We start from the raw sequence: 14,093 nt of genomic DNA on the forward strand, positions 1-14,093 counted from the left end.
GCGTTGATAAAAACACCACCTAATATCTACAGTTACTGAGGCCACGCAACTCTAGTTATGAAAAAAAGTTCTGTATAAATACTGTCATCCAGTTTTATCGGGGAGTAAGAAAATGGATTGGCTTCTGAAAAATAATGTCCGGAATATCCACACCATAATGTTTATTTTGTCCCTGATAACCAAAGAAAAGGTACTATTCAGTCCACATTTAAACTATTGGCTATTTACTTCTAGTTCACGATTCATACAGTCATATGCACAGCAGTCAGAAATCTGTCCAAACCCGACCCAAAATTAAACAACGCTTTCACAGTCATTAATTTCACCACTAATATGAGTTATTACATTCGGTCCTTCTTGTCGATTTATGAAAACGAAACTACTCGCCAAAAATGCTCAGTAGTTGAATACTGAAACATTGCACGCAGATTCCACGGAGGCCAATATTTCACACGCGAATATCTGTCCAAGTTCAGTTTAGTCAAAACCTCTGAAATTTCGCCAAGCAGTCCTCAACAACAACTGCTATCGACTTAGCTCACCAATAACTCAAACACTCAGTAATTCTTCATCTTACAGATTATTTTTACTGGCACTAGTAACATGACTGTCCGCGTTCAAAGGTAGCGAGCGACATCCTTCTTTCAGCCTCTCTCCCGGTATAATTATCAGGTAACGAGTGGGAACCGTCTCAATTCTGATTGGCTGACCATACTGACTGCCAATCAGAATGCTCGCTCATGATCAAACTCACGCCAAAACTGGCCTGCACCAAGCCTTATACACAGACGGATTTGCGTCAGTCTGACATGCAAATATTATAATAATGTTTAATAAACGAAAACGAAAAGACAATAATGCTGGAAATATTTTTTAGATACAGATTTTACTCCAGCTGGCTTTATGGCTGCTCTGTTAAAATAGCAAACACACCTAGACATACATCATCAGCAAAGTGGGTAAATCCCCTAGGATCATTTTTCCACGACAGGCATGTGTAACTCTTGCACGTTACTTAAGAAGGAGGGACTGATGGCTCTAGTAGTCTGGTCCCTTCAATCCCACAAACCAACCAACCAACTTAAGACGGTACATAATGCAATATTGAAATTTGACGAATGTGCCACATGCACACTCTCATTTACTCACAGGCTCACATAACACATAATAAAATAAATATTGATTTTAATAGTTCCTTCTGAACTTCTTCTAGATTTCATACTTAGAAAATTTAAGGTATTTGAAATTTTTGAATTAAATTTCGGTTAAATAATTTTGTACTATGGTACTTCAGGTGAGTATTTCAATTGACTACCAGAAACAAGTCATAAATGTTTCCGGGTTAATTTCCTTTCTTAAGTGTAGTTTTTCTAACTTTAAATTTTTCCTTATCTCCGAAAATATGCCCAATAAAAAGCTGAGATTTTCACACAACCTTTCTATTAATAAAAAAATGCAGTATACAAATTTTGAAAGTGATTAAACAAAAGCTACTATCCCTTATTTAGAGTCTTATATCTGGTGAATGTACGCGTTAAGTAAGAGACACTGAATAGCTTTCCCATGGCAGGCAGTGACAGATGCACGTGTGTCTCCCGGGTAGGCCGCTAGATGTCAGCCCCCGAAGTTACATACAGCAAGCTATGCTAAAACAAACGTTCGCTCGGAACAACTTGCGACACTACAGCTGGTCTGATGTACGAAAGAACCATATGGCCCTTGTTAGATTAAATAAATTAAATAAATAAATAAAGTTGAATAGGAGTATGTGAGGTTTAGACTAACCTGATTCCCCTTGGTAGCTTCATCTCGGGCATCACGCTGCTGGGGATGGCCACGGAGTCCTACCTGTACGGCGTCCAGTACAGCTACATCTGCCTGGCGGTGCTACTCAGTGGAGTGGTGAGCGCCTTCGCCTTCCTGCCCGTCTTCCACGACCTGGGCATAACTTCCGCCTACGAGGTACGTCACAGGACACCGCAGCTTAAGTCATTTCATGACATTTTTTCTTTGTTCCCATCATTGGTGACACAGTGACACTACAGTTCAAGTCAGCCTCTCAACGTGTCGCGACACGAACGTTACCGCTCGTACGAAGCCAAATAACAAAGAAAGTTGGCCCAAATATTTAAAACAATCCAAGCGTAAGCTTCCGCAGTCGTTTCACAGTTAATAAAATTCTACTTGGCTTCTGACCGCATCGTCAATGTGTAAAATTCTCAGACGTTTCGGCCACTGTTGCAAATGGCCTTCCTCGGTGTGTTTTCGTTAACTGTTGAATGGGAAAATTTTTAGTTCTTACAGGGTGTTTCAAAAATGACCGATATATTTGAAACGGCAATAAAAACTAAACGAGCAGCGATAGAAATACACCGTTTGTTGCAATATGCTTGGGACAACAGTACATTTTCAGGCGGACAAACTTTCGAAATTACAGTAGTTACAATTTTCAACAACAGATGGCGCTGCAAGTGATGTGAAAGATATAGAAGACAACGCAGTCTGTGGGTGCGCCGTTCTGTACGTCGTCTTTCTGCTCTAAGCGTGTGCTGTTCACAACGTGCAAGTGTGCTGTGGACAACATGGTTTATTCCTTAGAACAGAGGATTTTTCTGCTTTAGAACAGATGATTTTTCTGGTGTTGGAATTCCACCGCCTAGAACACAGTGTTGTTGCAACAAGGCGAAGTTTTCAACGGAGGTTTAATGTAACCAAAGGACCGAAAAGCGATACAATAAAGGATCTGTTTGAAAAATTTCAACGGACTGGGAACGTGACGGATGAACGTGCTGGAAAGGTAGGGCGACCGCGTACGGCAACCACAGAGGGAAACGCGCAGCTAGTGCAGCAGGTGATCCAACAGCGGCCTCGGGTTTCCGTTCGCCGTGTTGCAGCTGCGGTCCAAATGACGCCAACGTCCACGTATCGTCTCATGCGCCAGAGTTTACACCTCTATCCACACAAAATTCAAACGCGGCAACCCCTCAGCGCCGCTACAATTGCTGCACGAGAGACATTCGCTAACGATATAATGCACAGGATTGATGACGGCGATATGCATGTGGGCAGCATTTGGTTTACTGACGAAGCTTATTTTTACCTGGACGGCTTCGTCAATAAACAGAACTGGCGCATATGGGGAACCGAAAAGCCCCATGTTGCAGTCCCATCGTCCCTGCATCCTCAAAAAGTACTGGTCTGGGCCGCCATTTCTTCCAAAGGAATCATTGGCCCATTTTTCAGATCCGAAACGATTACTGCATCTCGCTATCTGGACATTCTTCGTGAATTTGTGGTGGTACAAACTGCCTTAGACGACACTGCGAACACCTCGTGGTTTATGCAAGATGGTGCCCGGCCACATCGCACGGCCGACGTCTTTAATTTCCTGAATGAATATTTCGATGATCGTGTGATTGCTTTGGGCTATCCGAAACATACAGGAGGCGGCGTGGATTGGCCCCCCTATTCTCCAGACATGAACCCCTGTGACTTCTTTCTGTGGGGACACGTGAAAGACCAGGTGTACCGCCAGAATCCAGAAACAATTGAACAGCTGAAGCAGTACATCTCATCTGCATGTGAAGCCATTCCGCCAGACACGTTGTCAAAGGTTTCGGGTAATTTCATTCAGAGACTACTCCATATTATTGCTACGCATGGTGGATATGTGGAAAATATCGTACTATAGTTTCCCAGACCGCAGCGCCATCTGTTGTTGACAATTGTAACTACTGTAATTTTGAAAGTTTGTCTGCCTGAAAATGTAATGTTGTCCCAAGCATATTGCAACAAACGGTGTATTTCTATCGTTGCTCGTTTAGTTTGTATTGCCGTTTCAAATATACCGGTCATTTTTGAAACACCCTGTACATACTGGTGGAAGAGGCTGTTATCGTAATGTTATTTTGTTCATTGAAAGGCCACCTGTATAACTTGATGCGGATCCATGTTTGACGCTCCCTCAAGCCAGGATCTTCGTAAGTTCTGGAATGGGGATATGGTATCTTGGATCGTATAATAGTTTACATTTTGATTTTATTTGTGACGGTTCTGCTCTTTTAATTTGGAATCCTTCTCTGCGAGAGACTTTTTGGCAGTCCTAGGAATTGAGAGGATTTCCTGTTTTATGCACTATTTCAACTTAATATAACTTCTGTTATTCGAATTATATGGACTCACATTTTATATACATATAGGGGGTTTGTTCTTTTGAATTTTAGTATAACTTCGGTTTTAGTTTTTTTTTTTTTAATGCTCACTTTATTTACTACTAGCCAACAGCCTCGCCGAAATGGTAACACCGGTTCCCGTCAGATCACCGAAGTTAAGCGCTGTCGGGCTGGGCTAGCACTTGGATGGGTGACCATCCGGTCTGTCCAGTGCTGTGGGCAAGCGGGGTGCACTCAGCCCTTGTGAGGCAAAACTGAGGAACTACTTGACTGAGAAGTAGCGCTTCCGGTCACGAAAACTGACAACGGCCGGGAGAGCGGTGTGCTGACCACATGCCGCTCTGTATCCGCATCCAGTGACGCCTGTGGGCTGAGGTTGACACAGCTGCCGATCGGTAACGTTGGGCCTTCATGGCCTGTTCGGACGGAGTTTTGTTTACTTATAGCTTTGCAGATGTACCTGAAAATGGGACACAAGTCCCGAAACCGGCTTGTGCTTATCCTCTAGTAAATAAAAAGTTTTACAAGTGTAGCACATCTTGTCACTAATGATGACTATGAACAGTTTTGGATGTACCGTCAGGAGAAACATGTGACAAGCGGACATAAATATTACCACATGTAGCCAGTAGCTGGAAGCCCATGTGTCACAAAGTACAGTTTACATCAGGTTATACTTGCACTTGGTTTCTTGCCCCAATTAGCTTTGTATCTGTATTGCACTGAAAATAGTGCACAACGGTACAGATTTCGACGGTATTACTACCTGATTAGTTTACTGATGAATAGTAGGCCGATACACTCTTTGTGTAGGAGGTCACTGAATCCAATGGTAGAGCGGCACACAGACGCTACACTGAGGTGTTACCGCAACGGCGGTAGACATATCGCAGTAATTTTGCATCTCTGAAGAACATTGCATTACTCAGTGTTGTGTGTTTTGGTTATTGAATATTACAGGCTTCTTCACTATTGTGAAGTGGACAATTCCCTCGAGATCCCCGAAACAAATTCCCAGAATCGTAGTGGATCGTCATTTGACTTCTAAAGTTCCTCAATCCCTCGACACCGCAATCAGAATCTCAACGTCTTGTAAACCCTCACTTTCGCTCAGATCTAAGGAATGAGACTTTGCTGTTCCCGTTATTTAACGACATGGGTCGCGGACCGTTCAGATTGTGCCTCGCCTTGGAGAACAAACTGGCCTCTAGACGGTCATTATGTTCGACAATAATACTGTGCAATATTGTCTCCCTAGACTGATCAGTAATATTGTGCAATAACACTGTGGTTCGGAATGTTGGACGAGAAGATGCTGCTGCTGTGATATTTGTTCTACTTTATTGTAAGGGAAAAGAAAAGGTGGCTCAAAAATTGGGACAAGAAGCGTCAGAGATCAATAGTGAAAACGTAATGAGGGAACTAAGGTTGAATGAGAAAAAAATTATCATATCTTTTTTGTACTGATGGTCCAAACTTGGTACATAGCTGTAAATGGGTCCCCTCCATACATTGGCGTCAAAAAATAGTCACTTTGTCGACCTCCACGGGTTCTCTGCGGACCCCAAATCCCCATTACCAAACAACAAAATAATACAATCAGAGACGCAGTTCCATCAAGTCAGCGCTAATCTATTACGCTGCGAAACCTTCCTGCTAGCAGTTCTTTCGAAGACTTAAAATTTACAAATGCATATTCACCTTACAGTATTTGAGACATAGTTATGCAAACGTGTCATGCAATAATACGTGCATTAAAGAATTATGTTCAGTTAAGTAATGTATACACTAAGAAAAACATCTACATACACTTTTATTCATAATTTTGCATCAGTTAAATTTTTTTAAAAACAACTTCCTTCTTGGCCGTTCCTTATATTTTCGGAGCAACAAATCGTGCGATTCATGATACTTAACACTTCTGTTTTTGTACTCATGTACCCTAACAGCCCACAGTGCCGGCAATGACTTATATACCGGTATTTCGATGCACAAACCAACTTAAATACCTTGATCTGCGTAGTATGCAACAGATTGTCAAGAATATTACCAACACTGCCCACAGACGGCACAGTATTTCCAGACAGCACAATATATTTCCAAATATTTAATATTCTTAATATTATTGCGCAGCCTGCGAATCTTACTTCTAGACTGTCAATATTGTAGCGCATCCGGGAAATACAATGATTACATAAAGTCTGGGAACACTTTCAATTATTTATTGCACAAGAACCAAACATTGTACAGATATCGTACATATGTCATTTTGAAGAGAAACCCTGAAAGTTAATTTTCATTTATACCGCCACAGCGTAGTTTGGTAATTTGCCGATAGTCAGCGCTAGTCGCAAACATGGCGAATTCAAGTGCGGAGCGAGCTCTTTGTGTCTTGGATCACCCCGATCACCAGATGTCACTCCGTGTGACTTTTTTCTGTAGGGACACATTAAAGGTCTGGTGTATGTACCGCCTCTACCACGTGATGTAGCAGAGCTCCGGGAGAGAATACGGGAAGCAACTGCTACAGTCGACGATGCCACGCTGGGACGGATATGGCAACAATTCGATTACCGTATTGACGTCTGCCAGGTCACCCATGGTTCGTATATCGAATGTTTGAAAAAAAAAAAACTTTCAGAGTTTCTCTCCAAAATGCAATATGTACGACATCTGTACTATGTTTAATTCTTATGCAATAAATAATTGAAAGTGTTATCAGACTTAATGTACACCTTGTACTGTCGATATACACTCCTGGAAATTGAAATAAGAACACCGTGAATTCATTGTCCCAGGAAGGGGAAACTTTATTGACACATTCCTGGGGTCAGATACATCACATGATCACACTGACAGAACCACAGGCACATAGACACAGGCAACAGAGCATGCACAATGTCGGCACTAGTACAGTGTATATCTACCTTTCGCAGCAATGTAGGCTGCTATTCTCCCATGGAGACGATCGTAGAGATGCTGGATGTAGTCCTGTGGAACGGCTTGCCATGCCATTTCCACCTGGCGCCTCAGTTGGACCAGCGTTCGTGCTGGACGTGCAGACCGCGTGAGACGACGCTTCATCCAGTCCCAAACATGCTCAATGGGGGACACATCCGGAGATCTTGCTGGCCAGGGTAGTTGACTTACACCTTCTAGAGCACGTTGGGTGGCACGGGATACATGCGGACGTGCATTGTCCTGTTGGAACAGCAAGTTCCCTTGCCGGTCTAGAAATGGTAGAACGATGGGTTCGATGACGGTTTGGATGTACCGTGCACTATTCAGTGTCCCCTCGACGATCACCAGTGGTGTACGGCCAGTGTAGGAGATCGCTCCCCACACCATGATGCCGGGTGTTGGCCCTGTGTGCCTCGGTCGTATGCAGTCCTGATTGTGGCGCTCACCTGCACGGCGCCAAACACGCATACGACCATCATTGGCACCAAGGCAGAAGCGACTCTCATCGCTGAAGACGACACGTCTCCATTCGTCCCTCCATTCACGCCTGTCGCGACACCACTGGAGGCGGGCTGCACGATGTTGGGGCGTGAGCGGAAGACGGCCTAACGGTGTGCGGGACCGTAGCCCAGCTTCATGGAGACGGTTGCGAATGGTCCTCGCCGATACCCCAGGAGCAACAGTGTCCCTAATTTGCTGGGAAGTGGCGGTGCGGTCCCCTACGGCACTGCGTAGGATCCTACGGTCTTGGCGTGCATCCGTGCGTCGCTGCGGTCCGGTCCCAGGTCGACGGGCACGTGCACCTTCCGCCGACCACTGGCGACAACATCGATGTACTGTGGAGACCTCACGCCCCACGTGTTGAGCAATTCGGCGGTACGTCCACCCGGCCTCCCGCATGCCCACTATACGCCCTCGCTCGAAGTCCGTCAACTGCTCATACGGTTCACGTCCACGCTGTCGCGGCATGCTACCAGTGTTAAAGACTGCGATGGAGCTCCGTATGCCACGGCAAACTGGCTGACACTGACGGCGGCGGTGCACAAATGCTGCGCAGCTAGCGCCATTCGACGGCCAACACCGCGGTTCCTGGTGTGTCCGCTGTTCCGTGCGTGTGATCATTGCTTGTACAGCCCTCTCGCAGTGTCCGGAGCAAGTATGGTGGGTCTGACACACCGGTGTCAATGTGTTCTCTTTTCCATTTCCAGGAGTGTAATTGACTGTCTATGGGTCGATTTAGGTGGCAGTACAGTTACGCCGAAACACCTCGCTTGATTTTTTGAACATTACAAAGTGATAAAAGTGTAGAATTAAATTTTTTTAGGCCAAACAATGACGTATAGGAAAAGACTTTACAAGTTTATGGCGCATTTCGGACTTTGGTTTTGGAAAGTAGTACAGTGCATTCAGTTTTTCTGTGTGAACTACGCTGAAAAATTTAAACCTTCGTCGGTGTGCTTGACTTCGAATTTTCTACAGGCACATCGAATCGGGATTTTAAATAATTGTGACTGACACCGCATGCGTGCAACTCGCAACACCGAGCGAGGTGGCTCAGTGTGTAAACACTGGACTCGCATTCGGCAGGACGACGGTTCAATCCCGCGTCCGGCCATCCTGATTTAGGTTTTCTATGATTTCCCTGAATCACTCCTGGCCAATGCCGGGATGGTTCCTCTGAAAGGGCACGGCCGACTTCTTTCCCCATCCTTCCCTAATCCGATGAGACCGATGACCACGCTGTCTGGTCTCCTTCCCCAAACCAACCAACCAACCAACTCGCAACATTTCGCATGGATTCCGTTCCGTGCTATAAAAACCGCGTCTCAGTTCCAACAAAATTCGGATACTTACAATCGTTAGCGTTTCACAGCGAACAAACGTCTTAGAAACTTCAGAGATTTTCATTCTTCAACTGATAGGGTGTTAGGATTCTGACAACTGTGTATTGGATTGTTACGAATAAGAATTGGTATTTTGGTTCAAAATTGTTTTTTCGTCATGAATAGGATTTGTAATTACAACCCCACGTCAGTATCCACAGCCTGCTGAACAAAATTTAATAGAAGCGTGGATGTACTGGCAAGGCGTAGTGTTTTCTTATTTCTTTCTATTGCTTTGTTGCAAGTTAGACACAACACATGGCACGCTTGTGGGTAGCCGAAAGATAACTAAAATCGCCACCGTTAATACAGCAAGAAAAATATTAAACCTCACCCGTTGCACCCAACTTGATAATAATCTAAGGACTCCTTACTTATTTGATAAAATTTCTCTCTAATAAATCAATTAACTCAGTATTTCTCTAGCACATTTGTTTTTTTCTTCCTCAGTATTTGGAGATGCGGTTTGGCAAGAGTGTGAGACTGCTGGGCTCTTTCTTCTTTATGGTTGGTGTGGTGAGTACAGATTTCCTTTCTAGTAACATGTGCTGCATAATCTATAAGTACACAATGCAGAAAACTGATAAAATAGTCTTGTTTAAAAAGTATTATGCAAAAATAAAGCTGATTTACTATTATCGATACAAGATACACTGTCCACGATAACAACCTTCACAAGTTCGCTGTTACTATTTTGGAAAGCAATACTTTTCTGTGTATTTAGCTTTTTTTCGCCATCAGAACACTGATACTGTTCATATAGATTTTTAAATATTGCACATAAGCACCCTTGGTATCACTGAAAATGTGTAGACCGTAGACGATTTCATACCACAGGCACCTCATCCGTTCCTCTACACCTAAGTTGCTGTTTATCAAAATCGGTCAGTTAATGTTGCAAAGTGAGAGCGTGTGCTACATAGCTAACGTATCCATACAACGGGAGACTCTTCGGTGTTAAAACAGATGACCGCGGCAATGTGAGCAGCCTCAGTGTTCCTGGCGCGCACCATCGACCTGAATGATAGTTTCCCATTAACGTGTTTCGAGAACATTTCGGTGGAAAAATAAAATATGAAAATGTTACACAAATTTACAAACAAAACGTTTTGTGGGGGTCTATCACCATACAGTAAAGAACACACTAATCCAAACTGGTTTCTTTAGACAAACTCTTCTAAATGTCGTCCTACTTGACCACAGCAGATGGAGTACAGTGACGGATATGGACTGTCTCACATAAACACGAAGAGCAGTACTCCTGATTTTCTCAGTCTCGTTGGTAACAATTTGTCTACACACGAGCTTAGAAGAAACAGCTTAAATGCTGAAAACGCCATTACAGAATTACAAAAAAAAAAAATGGTTCAAATGGCTCTGAGCACTATGCGACTTAACTTCTGAGGTCATCAGTCGCCTAGAACTTAGAACTACTTAAACCTAACTAACCTAAGGACATCACACACATCCATGCCCGAGGCAGGATTCCAACCTGCGACCGCAGCGGTCCCTCGGTTCCAGACTGCAGCGCCTAGAACCGCACGGCCACTCAGGCCGGCACAGAATTACAAAGGGAGCTGAATAACTCAGCGACTAGAAAAACGGTATAACGTGAAATGTAGTTAATATAAATCATTTAATGAACAAAAAATTATAAATCGACTTAGATAGAAAAAATATTTCGGTAACTGCACGAGGGAACACGAAATCAAATACCAAGTAATGGCTTTATACCGCTTAATAAGCTTTTATTACGTAATTGTAGCTGCTCATTAAGAATGAGCCCATCATTTCGAGAAGTTTAAAAATTGCTAATTCTTCTAGAACATCTAATCTATGCCCTTTCTTCTCAGTGTGCAAAATGTTGATATCGTGATCAGCTTCTAGCATCACTCCACAAGCATGCTTCTTCTTGTACTTATATTATAGGCCAGTTTAAATGTTTTATTTCTGATGAAGGCACTCTTAGTAGCGGCCGAAACCTAGGTGAAAAAGACTTCATTTTTCCGACCGAGGGCTGTTATTGCTTTAATTTTATAGATGACGGTTCTAAAATAACGCAAATGAGGCTGCCGAGCTTAATGTCCCATCCGACACGCAGGTTATCCTTAACAATGGCACTTGACTACCCTGTGGAGGTATTTGATACTTAACGCAAGACATAAGTGCGAAATATGGTGATCAATAACAATCTAACACAACATCCTCCCGCCTGCTGTCAATTGCTGGTGACGAAAATGTATTCAGTATCAGGTCTCCAACTGGCTACCTTCAAATCTAGCATCACTCCACAAGCATGCTTCTTCTTCCGTGGCTCAGTAATGGGTGTCAGTGAAGAAAGCCGCCCGCGGTGGTCTAGCGGTTCTAGGCGCTCAGTCCGGAGCCGCGCGACTGCTACGGTTGCAGGTTCGAATCCTGCCTCGGGCATGGATGTGTGTGATGTCCTTAGGTTAGTTAGGTTTAAGTAGTTCTAAGTTCTATGGGACTGATGACCATAGATGTTAAGTCCCATAGTGCTCAGAGCCATTTGAACCATTTTTTTTTTTTTTTTTTTTTTTGAAGAAAGAGTATCTGCTTGCAGAAGAAGAACCAGTCTGGCGATCTATTGTCACAAGCCTTTAAAATAGATGGGGAAGACAGAAGAGAAGGATAGGAATTCTCAACACTTATTATGCGATATACTATCGTCTTGTTGACGGGTAACAAATCTGTTATCAAACGGCTTTACAACACCATGCAGAAAGAATTTAAAAACTTAATTGACGGTGAAAGAGCTAAGAATAACAATGATCCACAGACGGGATTAAGTGTTCTGTACATCGAGAAGCACTTCGTGCTACTTTTAGAGACATGGAGTACGTGATGAAATTGGTGGTACGAATAGCAAATTTTCCGAAGTTTCAGGCATTATTCCACTGTCAGCGCTGACACCACAGTTCTGCGGAACTGAAGAAAGTGCCGAACAAAAGGTGCCGCACCCCTGTGTTAAACGAAATGTTGCGGTGTACCGAGTACTTCAGAGAAAGTCCCCAGGCCGGCCTGTGTGGCCGAGCGGTTCTAGGCGCTTCACTCTGGAACCGTGCGACCGCTACGGTTGCAGGTTCGAATCTTGCCTCGGGCATGGATGTGTGTGATGTCCTTAGGTTAGTTAGGTTTAAGTAGTTCTAAGTTCTAGGGGACTGATGACCTCAGATGTTAAGTCCCATAGTGCTCAGAGCCATTTGAACCATTTAAAAAAAAAAAAAAAGTCCCTAGTAAAACAGAGACAGGCTGACAGGCGGAACATCGGCCTACACGTGGCCCGCAGGTCGCGCTTGCATGATGCCTGGCACGATATGGCCGACACTGCCTGTCCGGAATCGAACCGGGACGCCCCCTCCGCCTTGTGCATACAGCCCAGCCGCTGGACCGGTGAATATCCTTCACACCACAATCTATAAATCCATAAATACAATTCTACTGCTTGCCATCCGCCGTTTTTGTCTCCAGCTAGAAAGCTATTAAGTGTAATGTTGCAAGTTTCTATTACAGTCCTGAAATCTGGTTTCGCAGGACAGAGGGGATCACGTTATATTTGTGGAATGGGGCCAAAATCAGTTACTGTCAGTTGCACAAAACATACAAACTGTATTTTCCTAAAGCACACATGCCCTTAAAAGCATTCAGAAACACAAGGCCCGAAAACAAGTTATTAAAATTGCATTAAGGAATACATACGGCTGAAGGCCTTAGTTACAAAATTTTACATAAAAACTCGGCTAAGGGCCACACACTGGAGCTAGAAGAGCTGAAGGCTTAAGGCCTGGATATCAAGAATGTCAGATAGAGAAAAATATTTTCAATGTTTTAAAAAAGGTGAGTGTTCAAATTTTAATTTAAGACGGCTGAAGGCCTTATCTTAAACTATTTCATGTAAAGTTCGGCTGAAGGCCACATACTGAACATAAAACAACTCAAGGCTTAAGGCCTGGATAAAAATAAGGATTTCCAATGGGTAAAATCCCCTTTAAAAAAAATAGTTTAAGCAAGAATCTTCAAAGTTTTAATTTAAGATATCTGAAGGCCTTATGTTAACATTAAAACAAACTAAATTAATAGACGGCTGAAGGCCTCGCACAGTACCTGAGACTAAAAGAAAATCACAATCCAAAACAACAGACAGTGGTGCTCACAAGTGCTCCAAGGGTCGGCCTGAGAAGATAACTCTAATATAAGTTTAGGTGAGACGGGCAGCCAAGCGTAATACTAAATAATCGGATGGCAACCCGAAACAGCACCGCAACGGAAAAATAACAGCACGGCAACGGAAAAATCAGCGAGGACGAAGATACCAGCAGCACTATGTCTTGAAAATTGGCGTCTAAACACAGTCAAGACACAATAACCACTCAAAAATATGAACAACACCAAAGACTTTCGAACTACTCGCCGTGCCGGACAGCACAACACGGAGAGGAAAACACACTGCCGGAAAACTACGCTAACGACCAGGGCAGGTAACTGGAACGTTAACGACCACTAGGCAGAAGATACCGCTGGTGCATTTCACTAATAAGTATCAACCAATTCAACAGTTAAACACCATACAGGAAGATGGCTGCGAAATTTCGCCGACTACAACACACCATACGTTGCTGCATGTGGGAGCGGCCCAGAAAGCAACAACCGGCAATGAACGAAGAGATGTCACAGTAGTTGAGGTTTCATAACAGGTTAACTGATCACTCAATTTCAGTGTCCAGATTCGGTGGGCGACGAACTTTGTAGCTCTCGCAGCTAGCGCCTCACAAATCCGACCACGCCTGCACGCCGCCAACAGCCTCGGTCAGACCCCGCGCCTCCCAACCAACCGACTACAACACAAACAACATTCAAATAACTGCTCAGTCAAACCACACTAGCCACACACGGTTCCGCGAAAACACTTCCACAAACAACTCAAACAATACTAAAACCAGTCACTGTGGAACAACAAGGACGAATCCCAAGTCGACACACACAGACAACCCAGAAGCGGTCGGCGACCAAATACACGTCGTCCGGTGAGACGTCCGACCAACCAAGGTCGTTCACACTC

At 43.9% G+C, this 14,093-nt stretch overlaps 1 protein-coding gene and 1 pseudogene across 3 annotated transcripts in view; both read left to right on the plus strand.

The window, feature by feature from the left end:
* The window catches only part of LOC126092163 (sodium-coupled monocarboxylate transporter 1-like), a 212,968-nt gene that overhangs the window by 69,787 nt on the left and 129,088 nt on the right, over positions 1 to 14,093 (plus strand). For all 3 annotated transcript variants that reach the window (XM_049907634.1, XM_049907636.1, XM_049907637.1), the window contains 2 exons: positions 1,803 to 1,962; positions 9,467 to 9,532. In XM_049907634.1, the coding sequence (XP_049763591.1) occupies positions 1,803 to 1,962; positions 9,467 to 9,532 (226 nt within the window). The remainder of the gene's footprint in view (positions 1 to 1,802; positions 1,963 to 9,466; positions 9,533 to 14,093) is intronic.
* On the plus strand, positions 4,277 to 4,394 carry LOC126093853 (5S ribosomal RNA; annotated as a pseudogene).

This window comes from Schistocerca cancellata, chromosome 7 (genome assembly GCF_023864275.1).
Source record: "Schistocerca cancellata isolate TAMUIC-IGC-003103 chromosome 7, iqSchCanc2.1, whole genome shotgun sequence".
Classification (NCBI taxonomy): domain Eukaryota; kingdom Metazoa; phylum Arthropoda; class Insecta; order Orthoptera; family Acrididae; genus Schistocerca; species Schistocerca cancellata.